This window comes from Mirounga leonina, unplaced genomic scaffold (genome assembly GCF_011800145.1).
Source record: "Mirounga leonina isolate KUSES-001 unplaced genomic scaffold, KU_Mleo_1.0 Mir_53, whole genome shotgun sequence".
NCBI lineage: Eukaryota > Metazoa > Chordata > Mammalia > Carnivora > Phocidae > Mirounga > Mirounga leonina.
This window is the reverse complement of record NW_023270807.1, coordinates 71488535-71508373: the sequence shown is the minus strand read 5'-3', so window position 1 is coordinate 71508373 and position 19839 is coordinate 71488535. Positions and strand designations below refer to the sequence as shown.

General features: G+C 37.4%; 1 protein-coding gene across 1 annotated transcript in view; it reads right to left on the bottom strand.

Moving 5' to 3' along the window:
* RFX6 (regulatory factor X6) overlaps window positions 1–6577 on the bottom strand; it is a 55879-nt gene extending 49302 nt beyond the window's left edge. Inside the window, exons 1-4 of the mRNA XM_034991465.1 lie at window positions 6355–6577; window positions 5898–6054; window positions 3010–3133; window positions 1033–1094 (exon numbers count right to left, since the gene is read on the bottom strand). Of these exons, the coding sequence (XP_034847356.1) occupies window positions 1033–1094; window positions 3010–3133; window positions 5898–6054; window positions 6355–6577 (566 nt within the window). The remainder of the gene's footprint in view (window positions 1–1032; window positions 1095–3009; window positions 3134–5897; window positions 6055–6354) is intronic.
* Window positions 6578–19839: the final 13262 nt, after the last annotated feature.

Below are 19839 nucleotides of genomic sequence, written 5' to 3'. Positions count from 1 at the left end.
AACTAGATGTTAGGGCAAAGAAGACACTGGATGAGCTAGCAAACGAATGGTAGAACAGGGAAGAGGACTTAGCAGGTGCTGTGACAGAGAAACCAGGGGAGACACTTCACACGTTGATTTATCTTCAGAGGGCTCTGTCAGCAGGTTCACGCGCTAGATGGGTGCCAAGGAAGATGACTAATGGTAACAATGAGCCAAGGAGTTTCTGTCCAGGTAAAGACATGGGCTAGGACACAAGCATGTGAACAATGGTAAGGGAAGGAAGCAGAGCTACTCTTTCAAGGAACAGCAACGAGAAGCAAAATAACAGAGCAACTGTGAAGAGTAGAGCAGGTTTGAGAGGATTTTATTTTTATCCACCTGAAATAGACCTGAATAGGTTTGTAGGCTGGAGGAAAAAAAACCCTGAAAACGCCGTGGACAGAGGCAATCATGGATGAATCAGAACCTGTGCCTGGGGTCCTACAGAGACTCCCACAAGAGAAAAGAAAAGCTGAAGCTATCAAGAGAGAGAACTTACTTTATGTTTCTACGTACATGAAGAGATGACCAAAGAAGTCATTTGTGCAGGTCACTCGTCTTAAAGGGAAAGGAAGAGGATATTAAGAAATCATCACCTGGGAAAGAAACGCAGAGGAAGAACCTGAATCGTACTTCACCTCCTGGCTTTGGCCTTGCCTTTGGGAGTGCTGTGGGCTCCATCGGACCCCCTATCAGCCATAGACATGCCCCTTTCGTGACACTGGTGCCTTTGTTAGTGGCTTGAAGATTATGACAATGATTCATTTAAATATTTTATCGGAAGAAATAACATATTATGATTTTTCAGTATAAGTTTTGTTTTTTAAACATCATTCTAAAATCCACTTTTTTTTCTTCTTAGTTCTTACAGATGGTACAAATCTGCTTCGTCAAGAAGAGAATACCTGCTTCCACTCACTGATAAAGACAATCCTTATTTTACATGCGTCAGTCCTCATGTACAGTGTATCATATGTACAGATCTGATATATGCTCATCAGTGGGTCTTACTTTGAATGGCCTCTTGTTCCAAGTCGCCGAGTTGTCAAGAGGGGAAATTTCTGGCGAATTGTCTAAAAGGAAAGTCAATTACTTTAGTTTTTAGGAAGTGTGTGGTTCTATTGCAAGCAACTTGTAACCACTTAATTAGAGAAAGTAAATGTTAAATTTTGAGTAAATATTTAGTCTGGAAGAAGTAACATCATACATGTACCATATTGATAAGCAATAATACATCAGCAGAGGCAGGAAGATACTTTTTTGATGAGATGATCCTACTGCTCTTGTCTCAATTCCAAAGCGGATCATACCAGTATCTGCTTTCACTTAATGTGACTACGAAAGCAATTATTACCTTACTTACATACTTAAAGGAAAAATTTGAGTATCTTTATAATAATTTTATCCGGAGATTTGCCACAATTAAATCTCCATCTCCAACCCTGAGAGAACACAGGAAACTTTCTCTGCCTTACCAGATCTCCACAGCAGTGTTTTAAAGTTTTTCTTTTCTATGTTCTTTTCTCTAAAATTTGCTAAAAATTAGCATTAGTGATTAAAGAACGAAATCTTTTCTACATGAAACATGAAACTGTATGATCTCCTAAGGGCTCCATGGCAAACTTCTTGTATATGTTCATTTCTTGGGGACTGGTTCTATAGTTTTAATCAGATTCTCAAGGTGCTCCATGATTCCCCAAACAGGATGATTGCCATAGGTGGACTCATTAAATAGCAACGCTGAAGTGGACATTAGAAATTGCCTTACACAACTTCCTCATTTTAGGGAGTGAGTGAACTGAGTTTTTAAAAAGGTGAAGTGCTTTCAGAAGATCTCACAACAAATTAGTTAATCACTGTCTAGGCCAGAACCTAAAAAATGAGACTACCATGCAGCATATCACACTGACTCCCGTAAGCAGATACGTTTTCAAAATAAATTTATAAATTATTTTATTTTCAAAAACTGAGAAGCCAGACTACAGTATTCATTATTTTCTAGACAACGAGTCCCTCTACAGGTTAGAATTTGGATTTCAGTTTACATGCGATGCAATGTTTGAGACTTAAGCTTCCTATAGTTTTTCTTTTTTTTTTTTCCATGCAGAACGTGCCCTCTTTAATACCCATCACCAGGCTAACCCATCCCCCACCCCCCTCCCCTCTAGAACCCTCAGTTTGTTTTTCAGAGTCCATTGTCTCTCATGGTTCATCTCCCCCTCTGATATCCCCCCCTTCATTCTTCCCCTCCTGCGATAGCTTTTCTACGCGATCCTAGGTTCTTAAGACGGCAGAGCATGAGACGAATCTCAAAGAACAAGGCTTTCCCAAGAGACTGGTATTGTTTCCTGATTCTCAAAATAAGATCAACATACGTAAATATAGTAATGCCAATTCTATAGATTCCCATCCTAACCATACAGGTTGGGCAGAAAGGAATGTTTTTAAATGAGCAATATTTAATCAATCCTCTCACAACATCTTGGAGTTTGCGGTGTAAACATACCCAGAGTGAAATGGAGAATCAAGGGAACTATTTATGAAAGAAAGTAAAAATCTATTAAAAACCCATATGCTTGGACTAGCTAGACTATAAGCAAATCACCAATTGCATCAACAAGATACTTGTCACCTCCACTTAATTTTGCTTCTCAATACAGGCCATACCATACTCTTTAACATATTCCTCTTTGAAGGAAAATGTATGTCACTGCTCAAAGGGAGCTTCCTTTAATGTCACATGAACTCTTCTGATAGCCAGGGTTCTAATATTCAAAACATAAAGTAGTTCAAGGTAAAACCTATAGTAGGTAAAATCAAGACAAAACATACAGTAGTTCCAAATACATCCGTAAGAATTTCATTTATGCTTGTGAAACAAGTTTCTTAATACTCTGTAAGAAAACTTGCTCAGATGAATGTGTTTCCACACCGTCTACCTGACGTGAGTCGAATTGTAAAGTAGTGTAGCCAATATGTGTCATTTACCTTGCCAAAGGTGGCTGCGCAGGCTGGCTCCAGTTTCTCTTTCCTGCAGAAATCTAAGTAGTGTGCATAAAGGATGCACCGCGGTAAGCAGACTCCTTCACATACGATGTAATTCTCTTCAAGCCTAAAAAAAAGGCAAAAAATTGGGTCAAACCTTTTCTTTTTTTCTCCTTTCCTTTCCCCTTTCACATTGGTCTAATGACAGCTCTGAATACAAACTCTGTATAAATGGGTTCATGAGCAGACATGAGTAGACTTGCTCTATTCCGGATATTATTAAAAGTCAGATCACAAGAACTAATGTTAGAAGAGCAACAGGCCCAATGCACTCCTGTTAGTGCAGTTAAAATACCATGGTGAACATAATACCACTCCTACCTGGTCTATATCCCAAAGAACAAGGTCTTACTTCTATGGAAATCCTCACTATTCATTACGGTTTGCCCCGTGAGATAAAATGGGAATGATGAAATTGAAGATGATGGGTTTTTTTTAAAGGATATTCTCAACCCTGAAGGGCTGCCCGGTTTTAGGTCAGCAAATGTTTACAATCTCTAACTTTCATTCACAAACTAGTTCTAAACCCTAAATGGTTAGGGAAGCATGATGATGCATTTATTTGCAAAATACCTAAGAGTAAACTCGCTTCGCTTAAGTCTGAAATGGTACTGATCTATTTCTCTTCCTACGCCTTGTGCTGTGATCAGTACTGTAACTACCTAATCCATACCATACACTTGAAACACAATGTATGTCTTCAGAGACATTTCCAAATATGACATACATAAATTCAACTCTGTTATAAATATACTTACGTAAATTTTGAAAATTTAGACATAATTCTATTTAACTTGAATGTCTACAATCTCAATTAAACACGATTTACATAAATGTGATAATATATATTTAAGTATTACAAATATCTGAACAACAATCAAGAACTCAGAACTTGTAGATTGTATTCCCAGTTTTTCTAACAATTCAGTAGGTGATTTTGACTAAAATTTATGTATACTAAAATTATAATTATTCCTATATAGGAACAATGCAATATAGAGTATGCATTCAGATTAAAATTGAGTGCAACTATCCAAGATCTCTGATTTAACCTATTCCCAAGACACAGGAGATAAAAGCTAAAAGAGATGTTCATCAGATGTAAAGCATCAGATGTCCATTTTTCTATGAAGAAAGAAAAAAAAGAACCATAACCCAGTAAGATTTGCATCCATAAAACCAAACACCTAGTTGACAGTTGAAAACTGGAATTACTCAGCCAGATTTTTCACTTTAATTTTCAGCTCTAATTTTTAACATCCCTAATAATCTACACAACCTTAAGGGAAAATTCTCAAAATACAGATAACTCACATCATTTTTAAAAAATATATACATAAGACTCTTTTTTAGGAAAGGCTGTGGAAAATTCAAACAAAAATTACAGCATTTTATAGCTTCAAAAAATATGAAAATCACTAAGAAAACATTCAACTATTTAAAAATTATATTTTAATGGCATGCATAAAATGTCAACTGTTCCCCTGCTGTTTTGATGTTCTTGTAGGCATTGTCATTACCTTCAAAATACTGAATAATTCCAGCCCTGAGTACCATATTAATTTTGGGTATGACATTTTTTTCCTTTAATTATAATGCAATCATATTTACAAAATAAAAAAAAAAACAAGTTTGTTTCCACTTGATTTGAACTGAAAAACTGGAAGTGATCATTCAACAGCTCTCCATAATATATCTTTAATCAACACTTCTGCCCCAATTATCCTAATAAAGTAGTTGTATCCTAAATATTCCAGATAATTAACTCAAATATTTACTGCTTCAGTGTATTTTTAACCAGTAAGTGTGACATCAACTTCCATAGTTAAACCATAACCTTAGAATATTTGATTTATATTTCAAATATTTGAAAAGGTTTAGTATATAATCACAAAAATTTAGTATATGCAAATTTTAACTCAACTGAAAATAAAATTTACTAGGTTTTTCTGGTAATTTTTTTAGCTATTATTTTTTCTATTGTATTTTTCTAAGGTTTAGATCATACTTCACATATAAACATCTTATACAACTAATCAGTAAATAGACCTTTTTAATTATTTGCTTGTTATTTGTAACTTGGGAGGAAATTTATACCCCTATTTCTTCATAGTATGTAAGAAAGCCTAGAGTTTTTACTTTAGATCCCCCTTCCTTTTAGATAATATTACAAAATGCTCTCTATATGTAGAAAGCCTACTGATAAACTCTTGGTTTTAAAAGGTTTTCCTCAAAATCCAATTCATGATATTTCACTGTAATAAATCATATATGACAGGTGCTATAAAAATAGTTGAACACTTATTTAAGATAATAGTAATATTTTAACTGGTTTTTCTATGTCTTCTCATTCACACATATTTCACCTAATGACCAATACACAATTGTTAATTTGCCCTCATAAGGATAAAGACAGTATTAAGGTACTTCCTCCTTATAAGTTGTTTTAAAGAATCATGTTTTATAAACACAAAACTACCACATAACAAATATATAATAAGGACCAAATTGATTTTATGTTAAGAAACCAAGTCATAAAAACATTTGTCATTGCTGACATTTGACAAAATTATACTTTGGGTCAATAATGAACAAAGTGATGGGGTTTTGCATTGCAGATCATTTTTTATCAATACCAGACTATTTCTCCATACCAAATATTCAGTGAAAAAAATGGATAAATTTCCTATTGGTGTTTTAAACTTCCCCCAAAAAGTTTGAGGGAGAAGCAAACTGAGAAAAGCAGATTCTGAAGATACTTTTTTTTTTTTTTTAAATACTGACTTTTAAGACTCAACAGGTGCTGAAACGTACCCCTGTGGGAGTCTTACCATTGCAGGGTGAGCTGAGTCTGCTTCTTTTTATCCTTCATCATCTGCGTGATGGTTTTTTTCTGAGAGAGGTGTAGATCGGCTGCTTTGGTTTTGTTGTCGTGACTCTCTCCATCCTCTTCTTCAGAGGAAAAGTTACCATTGCTTAAATGCATTTCTGATTGCAAGTTGAAAGAATGATAAAGAAAATCAGAACGCGAAATCAATTAAATCGTCTTTAAAAGTACCCTGGCGTCAAACGCGGTGGTCTAAGGGGGGGTGGGGGCGGTGAGAGGAGAACTATGTAAAATCCCTCAGAGTTCATTTCCAGTTGACAAATCTTTTCCTAGGGAAAATACAAAGATCTGGACTGAACACTCTACATACATGTTATGCTTGCGATGTGTTTACTTTTATTTGCCCTTCTTAGAATTCACCCGCTCCCCAGTCCCATCCCCCGCGAGGGCAGAGCGCTCACCTGATTTAACTCCCACCGGCAGCTCCGGGTCTTGCCCTCTCTCCGCTCTGCCCAGCGCGCCCCCGGGCTGCGCTTCAGCCTCCAGGTACACCCTTTCCTCGGGGTAAATGAGCAAGCCCTTGCCCAAGAGCTGCACACAGCACTCCCCCTGGGCCTCAGGGGAGACTTGGGGCGAAGGCTGCGCCTGCAGGAAGGCGTCTTCCAGCACCGGGACCTTGGCCATCCTCCTGGCCGCGGGAGACCTGCGCACCCGCCGCTGGGCCGGCGCCCCGCGGAGCCCGGAGCCCAGAGCCCGGGGCGGGGCGGGGCGGGGCGGGGGCGGAGGCCGCAGGCTCCCCGGCCCCCCGGCGTCGCGGAGAAGGAAGGCGGTGCACAGGTCCAGCTCAGACCCGGGGACGGGGTGGGCCGAGGCGGGACTGCCTTTCTCCACCTGTCTGAGGTCTGGGCAGATGCTCAACTAGGAACTCACTTCCCCACCTGCGCCCGTCTCGCCGGGAGTCCCATTCCCATCTTACCCCTTCTTTCCTCCCTTTCTTACATCTTGCGCTGGACCGGAGGACACTTTTCACACCCAAAGCTCCCAGAAAGATCTGAGAAAACCCCACTCTCCTGTCCGAGGGAAGAGCGGCTGCAACTGTCCCCATCCCTAGTCTCTTCAGACACAAACGACGCCCTGGCCGGGCAGCCTTGATTGTGCGAAGCGGGGCAGAGGTGGACCCTAGAGCACCGCTCAGTCTTTGCACCCCTGAGCCTGGTTTGTTTTTTCTCGGATTAATCTTAGGGGTTGGTGAAGGCTCTTCTCAGAGACTTGGGGACAGACGCCATCGCATCACCCGCGTGTCCAGACTGCCCTGCTCGCGGATGCACAAGGGCTCAGAATCCCAGGCCTCGCCTCTTTTGAGGATTCATTTGCTCCCTGCAGTATTTTGTGACTTCAAGCATCCCTGACAATTCCTCATCTATTATACCTAGGGGTAGTGCAATGGACGTTTGTTGAGATGAAGAATGAAATCGCCGTATTTCATTTCCAATCCAAAATGACAAGAGAGTCATGCAGGGTGCAAAAAATGATAACTTGTGCTCTTTTGAAGAAGGAGAAATCAGTTTAGAGTTGGGGTGTGTGTTGCCTGACTGCCACATAATCTTTCATTCCTTCCATCTTCTGTTCTTTTGACAAATATGTCCTGTGCTTACTGTATGCCTAGCCCCCCCCCCCAAAAAAAAGCAAGGAATATGCTTTGGTTCACCTTGCCCCACCACAACCAACAACCTGCCATCCTCTCGTGGAGCATTAGAAAGAGAAATCACCCCTGAACTTGAATTTAATATTAATCTACATTACATCAAAATTTTACTTAGGAAAAACAAAATGGGACTCACAGGGGTGGATGGCTGAATGGGTGAATTATTGAGAGGGGTAATATAATCTAAGAGCATTACCCTGCTTAAGCAGCCGAGATTATGGACATATTTGAACCTTTCCTTGTTTTTAGCACCACTTGCTGGGAAAGGCATCACTTTGCTGTCAAAGATTTTCTTCCTACCTGGAACTTCCAGCAGCAGGTCCAGGCTGGGGCCACCCACCCATCCATACATCCAAAGGTTGGAGGCTATTACCCACCCCTCCCTCAGGGAGAACTTTGTCTATCAGTCTTCTCCACCCAGTTCCCCAAAAGCCCCAGAACTTTCTCAGTCCATGGAGCTTAGCTCTTCAAGTTTAGAATGTTTCCTCTTTATAGAGATACCCTCAGATTCATCCTATAAAAGTTCTAGTGATTAACTATGTGTACACAAAAAGATTCTACTACTTCTTTCACATAAACAGAAAAAACATATTCAGGAATATTATTGGGAATTCTTTTTGAATTTTTAAAAATGCTGACCACTTGTTATCCAGGCTAATTGTGTGTGTGTGTGTGTGTGTGTGTAAGTCATACAAACACTAAATTAGTATCTGGCAATTACCCAGTTGAATTGATCAATGGAAACACAAACCAAGCTCATTTAATGCCTTTAGTGAACTTTTTGCCTTAATTTTAAGTAAACCATCTGCCTAACAAAATAACATTTAAGTTCTTTGTGCTTCTGGTTAAAAATATAAATTAAATAGAACCATAACAAGTAAAGAAATTGAATCAGTAATCAAAAATTTCCACATAGGGGCCCCTGGGTGGGCCAGTCTGTTAAGCGTCTGCGTTTGGCTTAGGTTGTGATCCCAGGGTCCTGGGATCCAGCCCCTTAAGCCCTGTGTTGGGTTCCCTGCTCAGTGGAGAGTCTGCTTCTCCCTCTGGGCACCGCCCCCCACTTGTGCCCTCTCTTTCTCTCTCTCAAATAAATAAATAAAATCTTAAAAAAAAAAAAAAAGACCTTCCACATAAAAATCCTAGGACAAAAGGCTTCACTGGTGAGCTACACTAAATTTTAAAAAATAATTAATGCCAATTCTTCTCAAACTTATAAGAACAAGTGAAAACAGTACTCAAAAGGGGGAAGGGGAAGTGTCATTATCCTAAATTTTTATTTGTAATTATTATAATTAATTTGAGCTCATGAGACCAATGTTTTAAAGATGTAATAATGATTAAAAAAAAAGTCATATCTTAGGGAGGAAAATAGGTAAATATGGAGAATGATCTCTTAAATAGTGATTCTTAACATTTTGTTTTTTAAATTCCCTTTAAGAAATTTATGTAAGCCATAAACTCTCTCCCTGGAGGGGGAAATATATATATATACACAAAATTCCGCATGCAATTTGACAGATCCCAAGTTAAAAAAAATCTATAAAAGTTTATTCAGTTTTAAGAAAAGGGCATAATGATATCTGAAACAGATTCTTGGAAGTTCCCAATGACAGTGTCTTTGTGACTGGAAGCCCCACATTAAAGGGGAAATAAAAGGAATTTGGAGTCACACACATTTGCACTCATTCTCTTTGTGACTCTGGGGACTTAACCTTTGTTTCCTTCTCTCTCAATTTTCTGAGCACCCTTTCCCCAGCTTCCAACTCATCTGGGTATCAGTCACCATCTCCACCACCACCACCTGAGCACAGGGACCGCCCTTGGTTGCCAGACCGCCATTGCCCATAGTCAGAGAGCCCAAGGGCCTCAGTGTCTGCTCACTCCATGGGTTTCCCTTAACCAATGACTGGTGATTAGGGAGAATAAAAGCCTAGTTCTTTGACCTCATGGTAGATAAATTGGAGTTGCAATTTACAACTCAGAGCTCCTTTGTGGAATTGGACTAAAGCATCCTCAGCTGGACAATTCCTGAAATCCCATCCTTGCTTGTTTTTTTCCCCTTCGCTGTCCTGCTATCTCTACTCCCTTACCTGGTTCTCCTGGAAATATTTCCTTAAAAATCACTCGTAGATGACTACTTCACTCAAGTTCTACTGACAAAGACATCACATTATAGGGATTATGTAAGAATTAAATGAAATATTATAAAGACAAACTTAATACAGTACCTGGAACAGTAAGTTCTCATAAAAGGCATCTAATATTTCATTCTGAAAGTTTAGATCTCTTTTAGTGCTCATGGGCAAGGAAAGAAATTTTTCTCTTTCATTGCAAAATGATTCTGAAAAACACCTTTCTCCTTTCCTAGACTATTCCTGGGCTTAGTATGATCTGGAGGGATCATATACTATGAAACTTTCTTCTGTGAAAACACATGTCTCCTCTAATTTTTCTTCTTTTCACCAAGATTACTTTTTAAATATGGAAAATACTTCTTATTCTGCCTTCAGGTAATAAATTTCACATAGTTGCTGATTTCAAATAAAAAGTAAGGACAGTTATGAACTAACAACAGAGCCCAAAAATACATGAAGCAAATACTGATTTTGACAAAGGCACCAAGACCCTTCAATGGAGAAAGGATAAACGTCAACAAATGTTGCTGAGACAATCAGATATTCACATGCAAGAGAAACCCTTTTCCACATGAATTTGAAACTCTCCTTCATGCTACATACAAAAATGACCATGAAACAGATCAATGACTTAAATACAAAAGCTAAAACTGTACAACTCTTAGAAGAAAATCTAGGTATAAATCTTCCTTGCCCTGGATTAGGCAAATATTTCTTAAATATGACACCAAAGGCGCTGGCAACAAATGAAAAAATAGACAAACTGAACTCCATTAAAATGTGCGCATCAAAGGACACTGTCAAGAAAGTGAAAAGACAACATACAGGTTGGCAGAATAGTTGAAAATCATCTATCTAATAAGAGTGTAGTACCCAGAATATACAAAGAATTCTTATAATTTGATAATCAAAAGGTAATAGCCCAATTTAAAAATGGGTAAAATATTTGCATAGACATTTCTCCAAAGCAGATATACAAACAACCGATAAGTACATGAAAAGATGCTCAATATCATTTGCATCAGGGAAATGCAAATCACACCCACAGTTGGATAATACTTCACTCCCACTAGGATTAGAATAGCTATAATTTTTTTAAGAAAGAAAGTAAATGTTGGTGAGGATGTGGAGAAAAAAGGAACCCTCATGCACTGCTGGTGGGAATGTAAACTGGTGCAGCCACTCTGGAAAAGAGTTTGGCAGTTCCTCAAAATTTAAACAGCATTCCCAGATAACCCAGGAATTCCATTACTAGGTTTATGCTCAAGAGAACTAAAAACATGTTCACACAAAAGCTTGCATGCAAATGTTTGTAGAAGGGTTATGCATCATAGTCAAGGTAGATACAACCCAAATGCCCATCAGCTGTGGAACAGAGCAATACAATTTGATATATCCATAAAAAGGAGTATTATTCAGCCATAAAAAATGAGGCACTGAAACATGCCATAATATGGACGAAGCTTGAAAACATGCTATGTGAATGAAGCCAAATATAAAAGGTCACATATTATATGGTTCTGTTTATGTGAAATGTCCAGAATAAGCAAATCCATAGAGACAGAAAGTAGATCAGTGATTTCCAGGGGTTGGAGGGAGAGGGTGATGGGAAGTGACTACTTAATGAATATGGAGTTTCTTTTTTGGGTAATGAAAATGTTCTGGAATGAAAGGTGACGGTTGCATAACATTGTGAGGATGCTAAAAACCACTGGAGCGTACCCTTCATAATGGTCAAAATGGTGAATTTTATCTCAATAAAGAAAAAATTTTTTAAATAAGCAAAGTCAGGTTATAAAGAAACTACTTAAGAATCTATTAGATTCTTACCAGATAAAAATCACTAATTTGGACAAACTTCACAGGCTTATTCTTAAAATATGAACCATACTTTTGTAATTGTCCTGTAAATTTCAATGAATTATATCTTGATTCCTTCTTCAAGTCTCATTTCTTCCTCCTTCAAACTTGGTTGTGCCATGTTAATTTAATTTTTTCTTTCTTTTTCTCTCTTCTGTGTTTATTGCTTGTAGGATGAGAAGGAAATAGTAGGAAATGGGGAATGAAGAGGAGAAGGGAGAGAAAGGCTTAAGAAATGATTGAAAAGATTGAAAGAGTCAGTAAAATTAAAAAAAAAAAAGAAAGATGAAATTCATCCAGTTAGTTAAAAGTTAGGAGACGGAGCTGCTGGCTCCAGTCTCAGTATGGGCAGAACCATTTTTTCCAGAACTGCAGATCAATGTGAAAGGTAAATTAATTTGGAGAAAATCCAGGAAAGGGCTTTTCTAGGCAGCTACAACTGGATTACATCTGGGCAGTGATCAGGGCCAGGAAAGGGAGTGTCTGGTTGGAAATGCAGTGAGTGGCAGGCACTAAGGTGATTTAAAGGAAGAATCAGTATTTCCTGGTGACTAATGGGTAGGTCTTGCATGGAACAGAAAAGTTATTTCTCAGATTGCAGTCTTTAGGAGCTATCAAGGAAAATAAGAAGGACTTTCCGTGTAAAATAATTGCTCAAATAGTGGCTCTGGGCCCCAGAACTCACTACAGGCATTGCCAAACACAATGTTACCAGACAGAGAACTCATGAAAAACAGCTACCTCTTTTCCCACCATCATTCCAAAAACAGACATGTGTCTTAAGCTCAGAACAGGGACTTCAGCCTGAACTGGGGCCCAGAGCTAATGACAGCACTGAACCATAAGTGTCTCTATTGAGAGCTGCTGAAACCCAGCCCAGTGTCTAGACATTTCATCAGATTTTCCTCAAGGCTGTGAGAAGATGCTCTTCTTGATTTGTAACTCTCCATACTGTAAATCCTACTGAGTGACTGATACAAGTATGTTTATTTATTGTTCTATATGTTGTTTAGGAAAATAGAAATGGAGGAATAGGGAGTACATGGGTGTTTTTTAGATTACACTCATAACTTTCCTCTAGGTTAAAATTGTTTCAAAATAAAACTTTAAAGTATGATAAGCTTTTTTAAATTTAGTAAAAGTTGACCTAGGGCGCCTGGGTGGCTGAGTCGTTAAGCGTCTGCCTTCAGCTCAGGTCATGATCCCAGGGTCCTGGGATCGAGTCCCACATCGGGCTCCCTGCTCGGCAAGAAGCCTGCTTCTCCCTCTCCCATTCCCCCTGCTTGTGTTCCTGTTCTCGCTATTTCTCTCTCTGTCAAATAAATAAATAAAATCTTAAAAAAAAAAAAAAAGTTGACCTATACTTGTTTATAAAAAAAATATTTACATAATTCTAGGGGTGCCTATGTATACATAAAATATGTTAAAGCCAAGGATATATGTGTTTTTATTACAATGCTACTGTTAAAAATGGAAAGAATACATTTAAAATACTTCAATATTCACTTCTCTAATTAAATTAAAGTCACTCTATTTTTTATGGAAAGTTTACTTTGTTCAACCTTTACACCCAGGGTCTCCAGTAACCTTTATCCTTCACATATAAAAAACCACTTAGCACTCTCTCCATTTCCAATTAAAAGATAGTCTAATGATCTTTTCTAGATTAATATAAAACTAATTATATGTTTGCAATAGTGAAGAAAGAAAATAGGCTAGGTTAGTCTGTATACAAAAGTAAGTAATGTGCTGCTTTATGTGTATTTGAGATCTTCTTATATTGTATTATATATTGTATATATTATAATAAATATAATAAATAGCAAAAACATGACTTGCAAATCAAATTAAATATTAAATGTATATGTTAAATAACAACTGATACATAGTAGATACCTACCAAATATTTGTTATAAAAATGAATAGAAAGTAGTGGCAACCCTCTATCTTCTCCTTCATTCAACCAAAAATAATTTATCATGACCTGAGGATTCAAAAATAAGGAAGACATGACACTTCTCCATTCCGTACTCTCGGTGTAGTGGAAAAGGCAGATATATTAGAATACAACATGATGAATATTAAAAGGGTGATAAACACAAAGTGCTTTAGGAGCACAGAGCCAAGAATGACCAGCTCAGGCAAGGGTAGCCTTGGTCCAAGGACAGGCAGAAGGTTTCATAGAGAATATGACATTTGAACTAGTCTTGAAGGGCTGGTATGCAATCACAGGTGGAAGACAGAAGGAACAGAATGTGCACAGGCACAGAGGCAAGAAAGACAAGGCTGGTTGAAGGAATCAATAGCTGGGTACAGTTGGAGGATAAGGAACATCATGGAACATGAATGATCATGAGTTAAGATCAGATCTTGAAGGCCTTGTTCAAGCTAACAAATACACATGATAACTAATAATAACACATCACTGAGGGGTTTTAGGAAAAAAGTATAAAGAATGAGTGGATTGTGAGGAAGGGGAATTAGGAAGACCATGTGATAAAACAAAGGCCTGGCCTAGGACAATGGCAGTGAAGACAGAAAAAAAGAGGTGATTCAAGAACATAATAAGCATTGATACATGGTGATTGTGACAGATTTTTACAGTATTGGCCCCTTCAGTGATTCATGAATCCTTCATTTATGCACTGAGAAATCCCATCCTATGTTGATTCTGAGCTTGGCCATTAGCAGACATCAAGCAGAGGCTTGAAAAGCATTTATGCATTGGGGTTTCACTTCTCTCACTGATGCTGAAAACTCTGAGACCATCACCATGTGGCCAAGCCCAGACTAGCTTGCTAGAAACATGTCATACCCATTACTCTAGTTACCAGCCAGAATTAACCAATAACTAGAACCAACTACAAGACATGTGAGTGATGTTAAATGAAGCCATTTTACAATAACCAGCCTCTGGCTAACTTACCAGCTCAGTGCAATGTCATGAGTGAGGCTTAGGAGTAAGCTCAGCCCCAATTTCTGGCCCATAGAATTGTGCACTAAAAAATAATTATGGTTTCAAGCCACTAAACTTGGGGGTGGTTTGTTACATAGCAAAAACTAAGTGATACAGTAATGGATTAGTTGATAGTTTATCTCCTTGAATGCCACAAAAAGTTGGTTGAACTGCAGAACTTAGGAGTAGCAGTAGCGAGTGGGAAAAAGTTTGAAGAGTGAGTGTGGACTGATTTTGTTTGGTTTTCATGGTGTTTTTTTGTTTGCATTTGTTTTTTAGATGAAGAATAGAACTCAAAGGTGAGGGAAGTTTTGAATAATCAAACTTACTTCAAAGGGTTCATATAAAGATCAAATGCAATGATATACACAAAAACACCAAAAGAAAAATAATTGTTACCTTATAGGTCTGTATATATGTGGATTATACGTACTTTATTTTCTATTTGACTTTAGGAATTCACACAAGTGGCTGTACACATACAGAGAGAGAGATATACACACATCCCATTTTGGGGAGAAACAACTTGGGGTGCCCCAGTACACTTTAAAACAGCTCCCTAAAGTTTCTTACTATAGGAAGGATATAATTTTCACAGGCATAATTATTCTACTTCCAAACACAGAGAATTGTGCATTTGCTTCTTCAAAATGAAGTGTCCACACAGAGACACACGTTATGGGTGTGCGAACCCTAAACCCTCCAAATAAATTAAGCATGTTTAAGGCTAAACAAACTCAACTCTATTTTTGAATTTTTTAGTTATAATAGTTACCACATATTTTCCTAGTGGCCTTGGGGCTGGGGTGCCTATTATTCCAAATAATAAGTTATATAATCAGAAATGCTAGTTTATCAACATTTAATTTCAAAACACAATGTGTAGTCTACAAGAGGAAGACAATAAACTGTTTCATGTCATATCAGTGTTCACTTGGGAGAAATGGGCAAGACCGGAATGTTTTTCAGCCTTAATATTCCTATCATAACAGGGCAAATAATTGAAATTAGAAGACTTATATTATAAGCATAAAGTTTTAGTCATGTTTTACCTACTGTCATGGCTAGATCACCTAGAAACTAGGTGATCTAAAATTTAAGGCAGTATGCATGATTTCTCATAAATTTGTTTTTAATAGTTTGTAATCAATAGATGGTTCCAAACTTTTCTTCTCAGTGTACTTCTGTATATCACTCCTTAATTGTGAAATACACTCTAAATGTTTCCTTTATTTAGAATCCCTCTTCCACGAATATTGAAGATTGTAGTTTTTATTTTCTTCTCAGTCTTCCCATTTTTTTGTATTTTATAAAAGAGACATGTGAAGATGCTGATTGTAATCATTTTGCTGTATATAATAATTTGATTAATAATTATTAGTAATTTTGCTGAATACATTGCTTTTTAAATACAATATTGAAATCAGTAACTCTTTTCAGAACTCATGTAATTTCTCTAAGCTACACAAGATCAGTTTTGCTTAAACTGTTAATTTTGTAACTATGCCTACTAACTCCAGGCTGTGGTTCTAAGATTGTGTGTACAATGCATTTATTCCTCATGCCTCACTCTGTCCGAAAGCTTTTGAGCTCAGTGCATCATCTTTACTGAACAATTTATCAATTGGAGTTGCTGAGTAAATGCTACTCTTTCCATAACTGTTTGTTTATTTATTTTATTATTATTTTTATTTGGGTGCCAGTAGAGGATAAATAATGAGAGAATGGCATAATAAATTAGATCAAGAGAAAAGATAGTTGGTTATATCTAACATAAGGATTAAGATGATACTTCTTGAAGTTGGACCATCTGCACCAGCGTTATCCAAAGTACATGTGAAATATGCAGATACCCACCTCAGAACCAGGGAATCACTGCATAAAATGGATTTCAGCAATTCAGTGTCACGTATTATAAATTTCTCCCATTAAGACAAGGCAAGTTGGCCTTTAGAAGACGTGAGGAAGGATAATGTGTCCCAGCCTAAGTCATAGTCTAAAATCTTAGAGAGATAATAGAGGATGCTTTCAGGCAGATTATGGCTCATTCGGAAAGAAGTGTGCTGGAAAGAGTGAAAGGAAGGAGGAAAGAAGAGTGAAGTGGCCAGGCTGAGGAATGAGAAGATGATCACAATCTCCCAGTAGCCTCAGTGGTGTTTTCCTGGTTTTTCATACCATGGTTGATGTAGAAAATGGCAATGTTCTATACAGCACATTGGGGTAAACAGATGAGTCTGCTCCTAGAAAGGAGGAAGCAGACCAGAGATTCTGAACACTGCAAGAGACAGGGGATCAATGCCATCTCCATGCAGATACCCTGTTGGGAAAATGCTCCAGGGAACATCCATCTCTCTATTGGTGTTCATCACTGCATGCTCTCAGCAAAGCCTGGCACTGGCTTTATCTTCTCTACTTTGAAGAATAGGAAGGTTAATACCAGGATGTTGCAGGACCATTTTCCAGCTCCTTGTAAAGAAGGACATGGGAGAGTTTCCCCATTTCCACAGTCAATTATGGAATACTATTAAGTGGATATAATATTACACGTAGGACATTTTTCTTGGTTACTCTATGCTATTTACATTTGAATGAAATAATTTAATTGTATTAGAAAGCACGTACAATTTATATATCTTGTCTTTTCAGTTAGCTATCTATGATGATATGAAGTGAAATTTTAAGAGAATTTTTGTTACTTTACATAAAATATGAGACTATAATATAAATAACAAAATATAAAATAAGAAAGTACAAAATATATAGAAAGGCAATAGAACTTGTTTTAATCCTTAGATGAAAATTACTTACATGCTGGCATCTTAAAAAAAAAATCATGTATTCCAGATTAAAAAAATGAATAAAGATGAGGAGAAGAAATCAACAAGAGATAAAGAAGAAAAAACCACCTTTGATATTAACTTTTATAAAACCAAAAATAGCTAAAAACATCAAATGATTAATATTTCAAATAAAAAATGCTTATTGATTATTTTCCTAAATTATGTAGTACTAAAAATGTGAGTTTCCATATATACATGTCAAACTAGGTTGAATTTTAGTTCAACATTATATCTTTCAACGTTAATTGGGTGCATCAAAATAAATCAGAATATATAACTTTGAAAATAATGCATCAACCTAAAAAAAATTAAATGGCACATAGTACTAAAAGTAAACTATAGTAACATTTATACTAACATGGAAAGCAAATAACGATCACACATTTTGGGTTGATCTACTTGTAATTTCTGTTTACTCGTGTCTCCAGAAACCTAACTCATTGACAAGTAGGGCAACTTGAAATCAGATGTTGCATATTAAGTTGCATATTAAGCCTACTCACCAACTGACAGTAATGTGAACTAAGCTTCAGTTTTATGAACTGAATAAATAGCTACTTCATCCTTACAGCATAGATATTATAACTACTAATTTTTAACCTAAATCACATCAGAAAGGTGGTCGATGATCTGTTTCTAACTATGAGTTAATTTTGAAGGGAGACATGAGAGACATAAAAAGTAATTGATCCCTCCAGAGATAGTAGGGCAATTATCAAGGTCATTATATGACTTGCTAGTGGACCACATAAGGAAAATTAGACTAATGGAAAATTCTCCTACAATGTTTCCATTAAATCATCTATGGATTGCCAGCTGCTTTCAGAATTCACTTAGAGTTAGAAATAAGAAAATTGAAGATGACTATAAAAAAAAGAAAATTGCAATGGTTGAGACAGGAAGTGATTAAAGGTAAAAAGAAGAGTTTTAGTTGAGTCAGGGTCATGGTAAGGACGATTTCTGTTTTGACCCTGTTCCAGTGTATTGATAATTACAAACCTATGGAGAGAAAAGGTAATTCCACAGTGCCAACATATGGCATATGTTGGACTTCCAATTGTTTCATCATCCACTTTGACGTGAATGAATCCAAATATTAAGCTAGAAAAATTGGTACTCATGAAAATTTGTGGAAATATGAATGCATGTCATAGATAATGAAATCCTAGGTTTAACTTTTTTCAAAATTTTTTAAAGATTTTATTTATTTACTTGAGAGAGAGCACAGAGGGAGAGGGAGAGGGAGAAGCAGACTCCCCGCTGAGCAGGGCGCCTGATGAGGGGCTTGATCCCAGGACCCCGGGACCACGATCTGAGTCCAAGGCAGATGCTTAACCAACTGAGTCACCCAGGCGCCCCTGTGTTTAACTTTAAAGTTAAGATTATAAAGTGATTTTTAAAAAACTCATGACCGGGCGCCTGGGTGGCTCAGTTGGTTAAGCGACTGCCTTCGGCTCAGGTCATGATCCTGGAGTCCCTGGATTGAGTCCCGCATCAGGCTCCCTGCTCGGCAGGGAGTCTGCTTCTTCCTCTGACCCTCCTCCCTCTCATGCTCTCTGTCTCTCATTCTCTCTCTCAAATAAATAAAAATAAAATCTTTAAAAAAAATAAAAATAAAAATAAAAAACTCATGACCTTCCAATGTCTTAAGATTCACTGCACCAGAGAATGGAAGGATATGAATAATACCTTCACTACTTCATTCATTGAGCAGTAGGCAGGATGTGCTCTCTGTAGTGTTAACTGTGGAAAACCCTGCAGAAAATGGAGCTCCCTCCCTGTCAGGGATGCACTTTAACTCGTGTAGAGAGAGAAGAATACATCCAGGCTTGCTGAGTAAGCAGGCTTCTTAGTTTCACCCAACAAACCATCTCTGCACAACAGATTCATGACACCCAAAGAACCCTGAACTCACATTCACCTGTGTACAGTCCTGAAGTCCAGCAAGGAAATAAGAAATGCTGATAAGAATATGGAGAATGAGACAAAGGGAAATGGAAAAAAACCCAAAAACTAAGTGTTGATATATTTGAATGCAAATTCAAGACCCAAAGGAAATAACCAAGATCAACTGAAAGGAGTAGATTTTGGCACAACTAGAAAAACACATGGTGGAATAATAGCATATTGAATCCTATGAGCCAGAATAGAGGAGCATTCCTCAGGAGTGAAAGAATAAATGTAGAGACTTTATCAATATCTATATTATTAATAGTAGATAACACTTTGCTCATAATGTTTATTATAGGAATTCATTAACTTCTTTGGTTTCAATAATAACATATCATATACCAAACACATGATGGGCGATATGTTAAGTACTTTATACCTTATGTCATTTTATCTTCACTGGTTCTATGAGGTAGGTGCGAATATGGCTTTTTGACAGGTGTAGAAACTGAGACTCAAAAATGGAAGTGACTTGCCAAACATCTCATGATTAGTAAGTG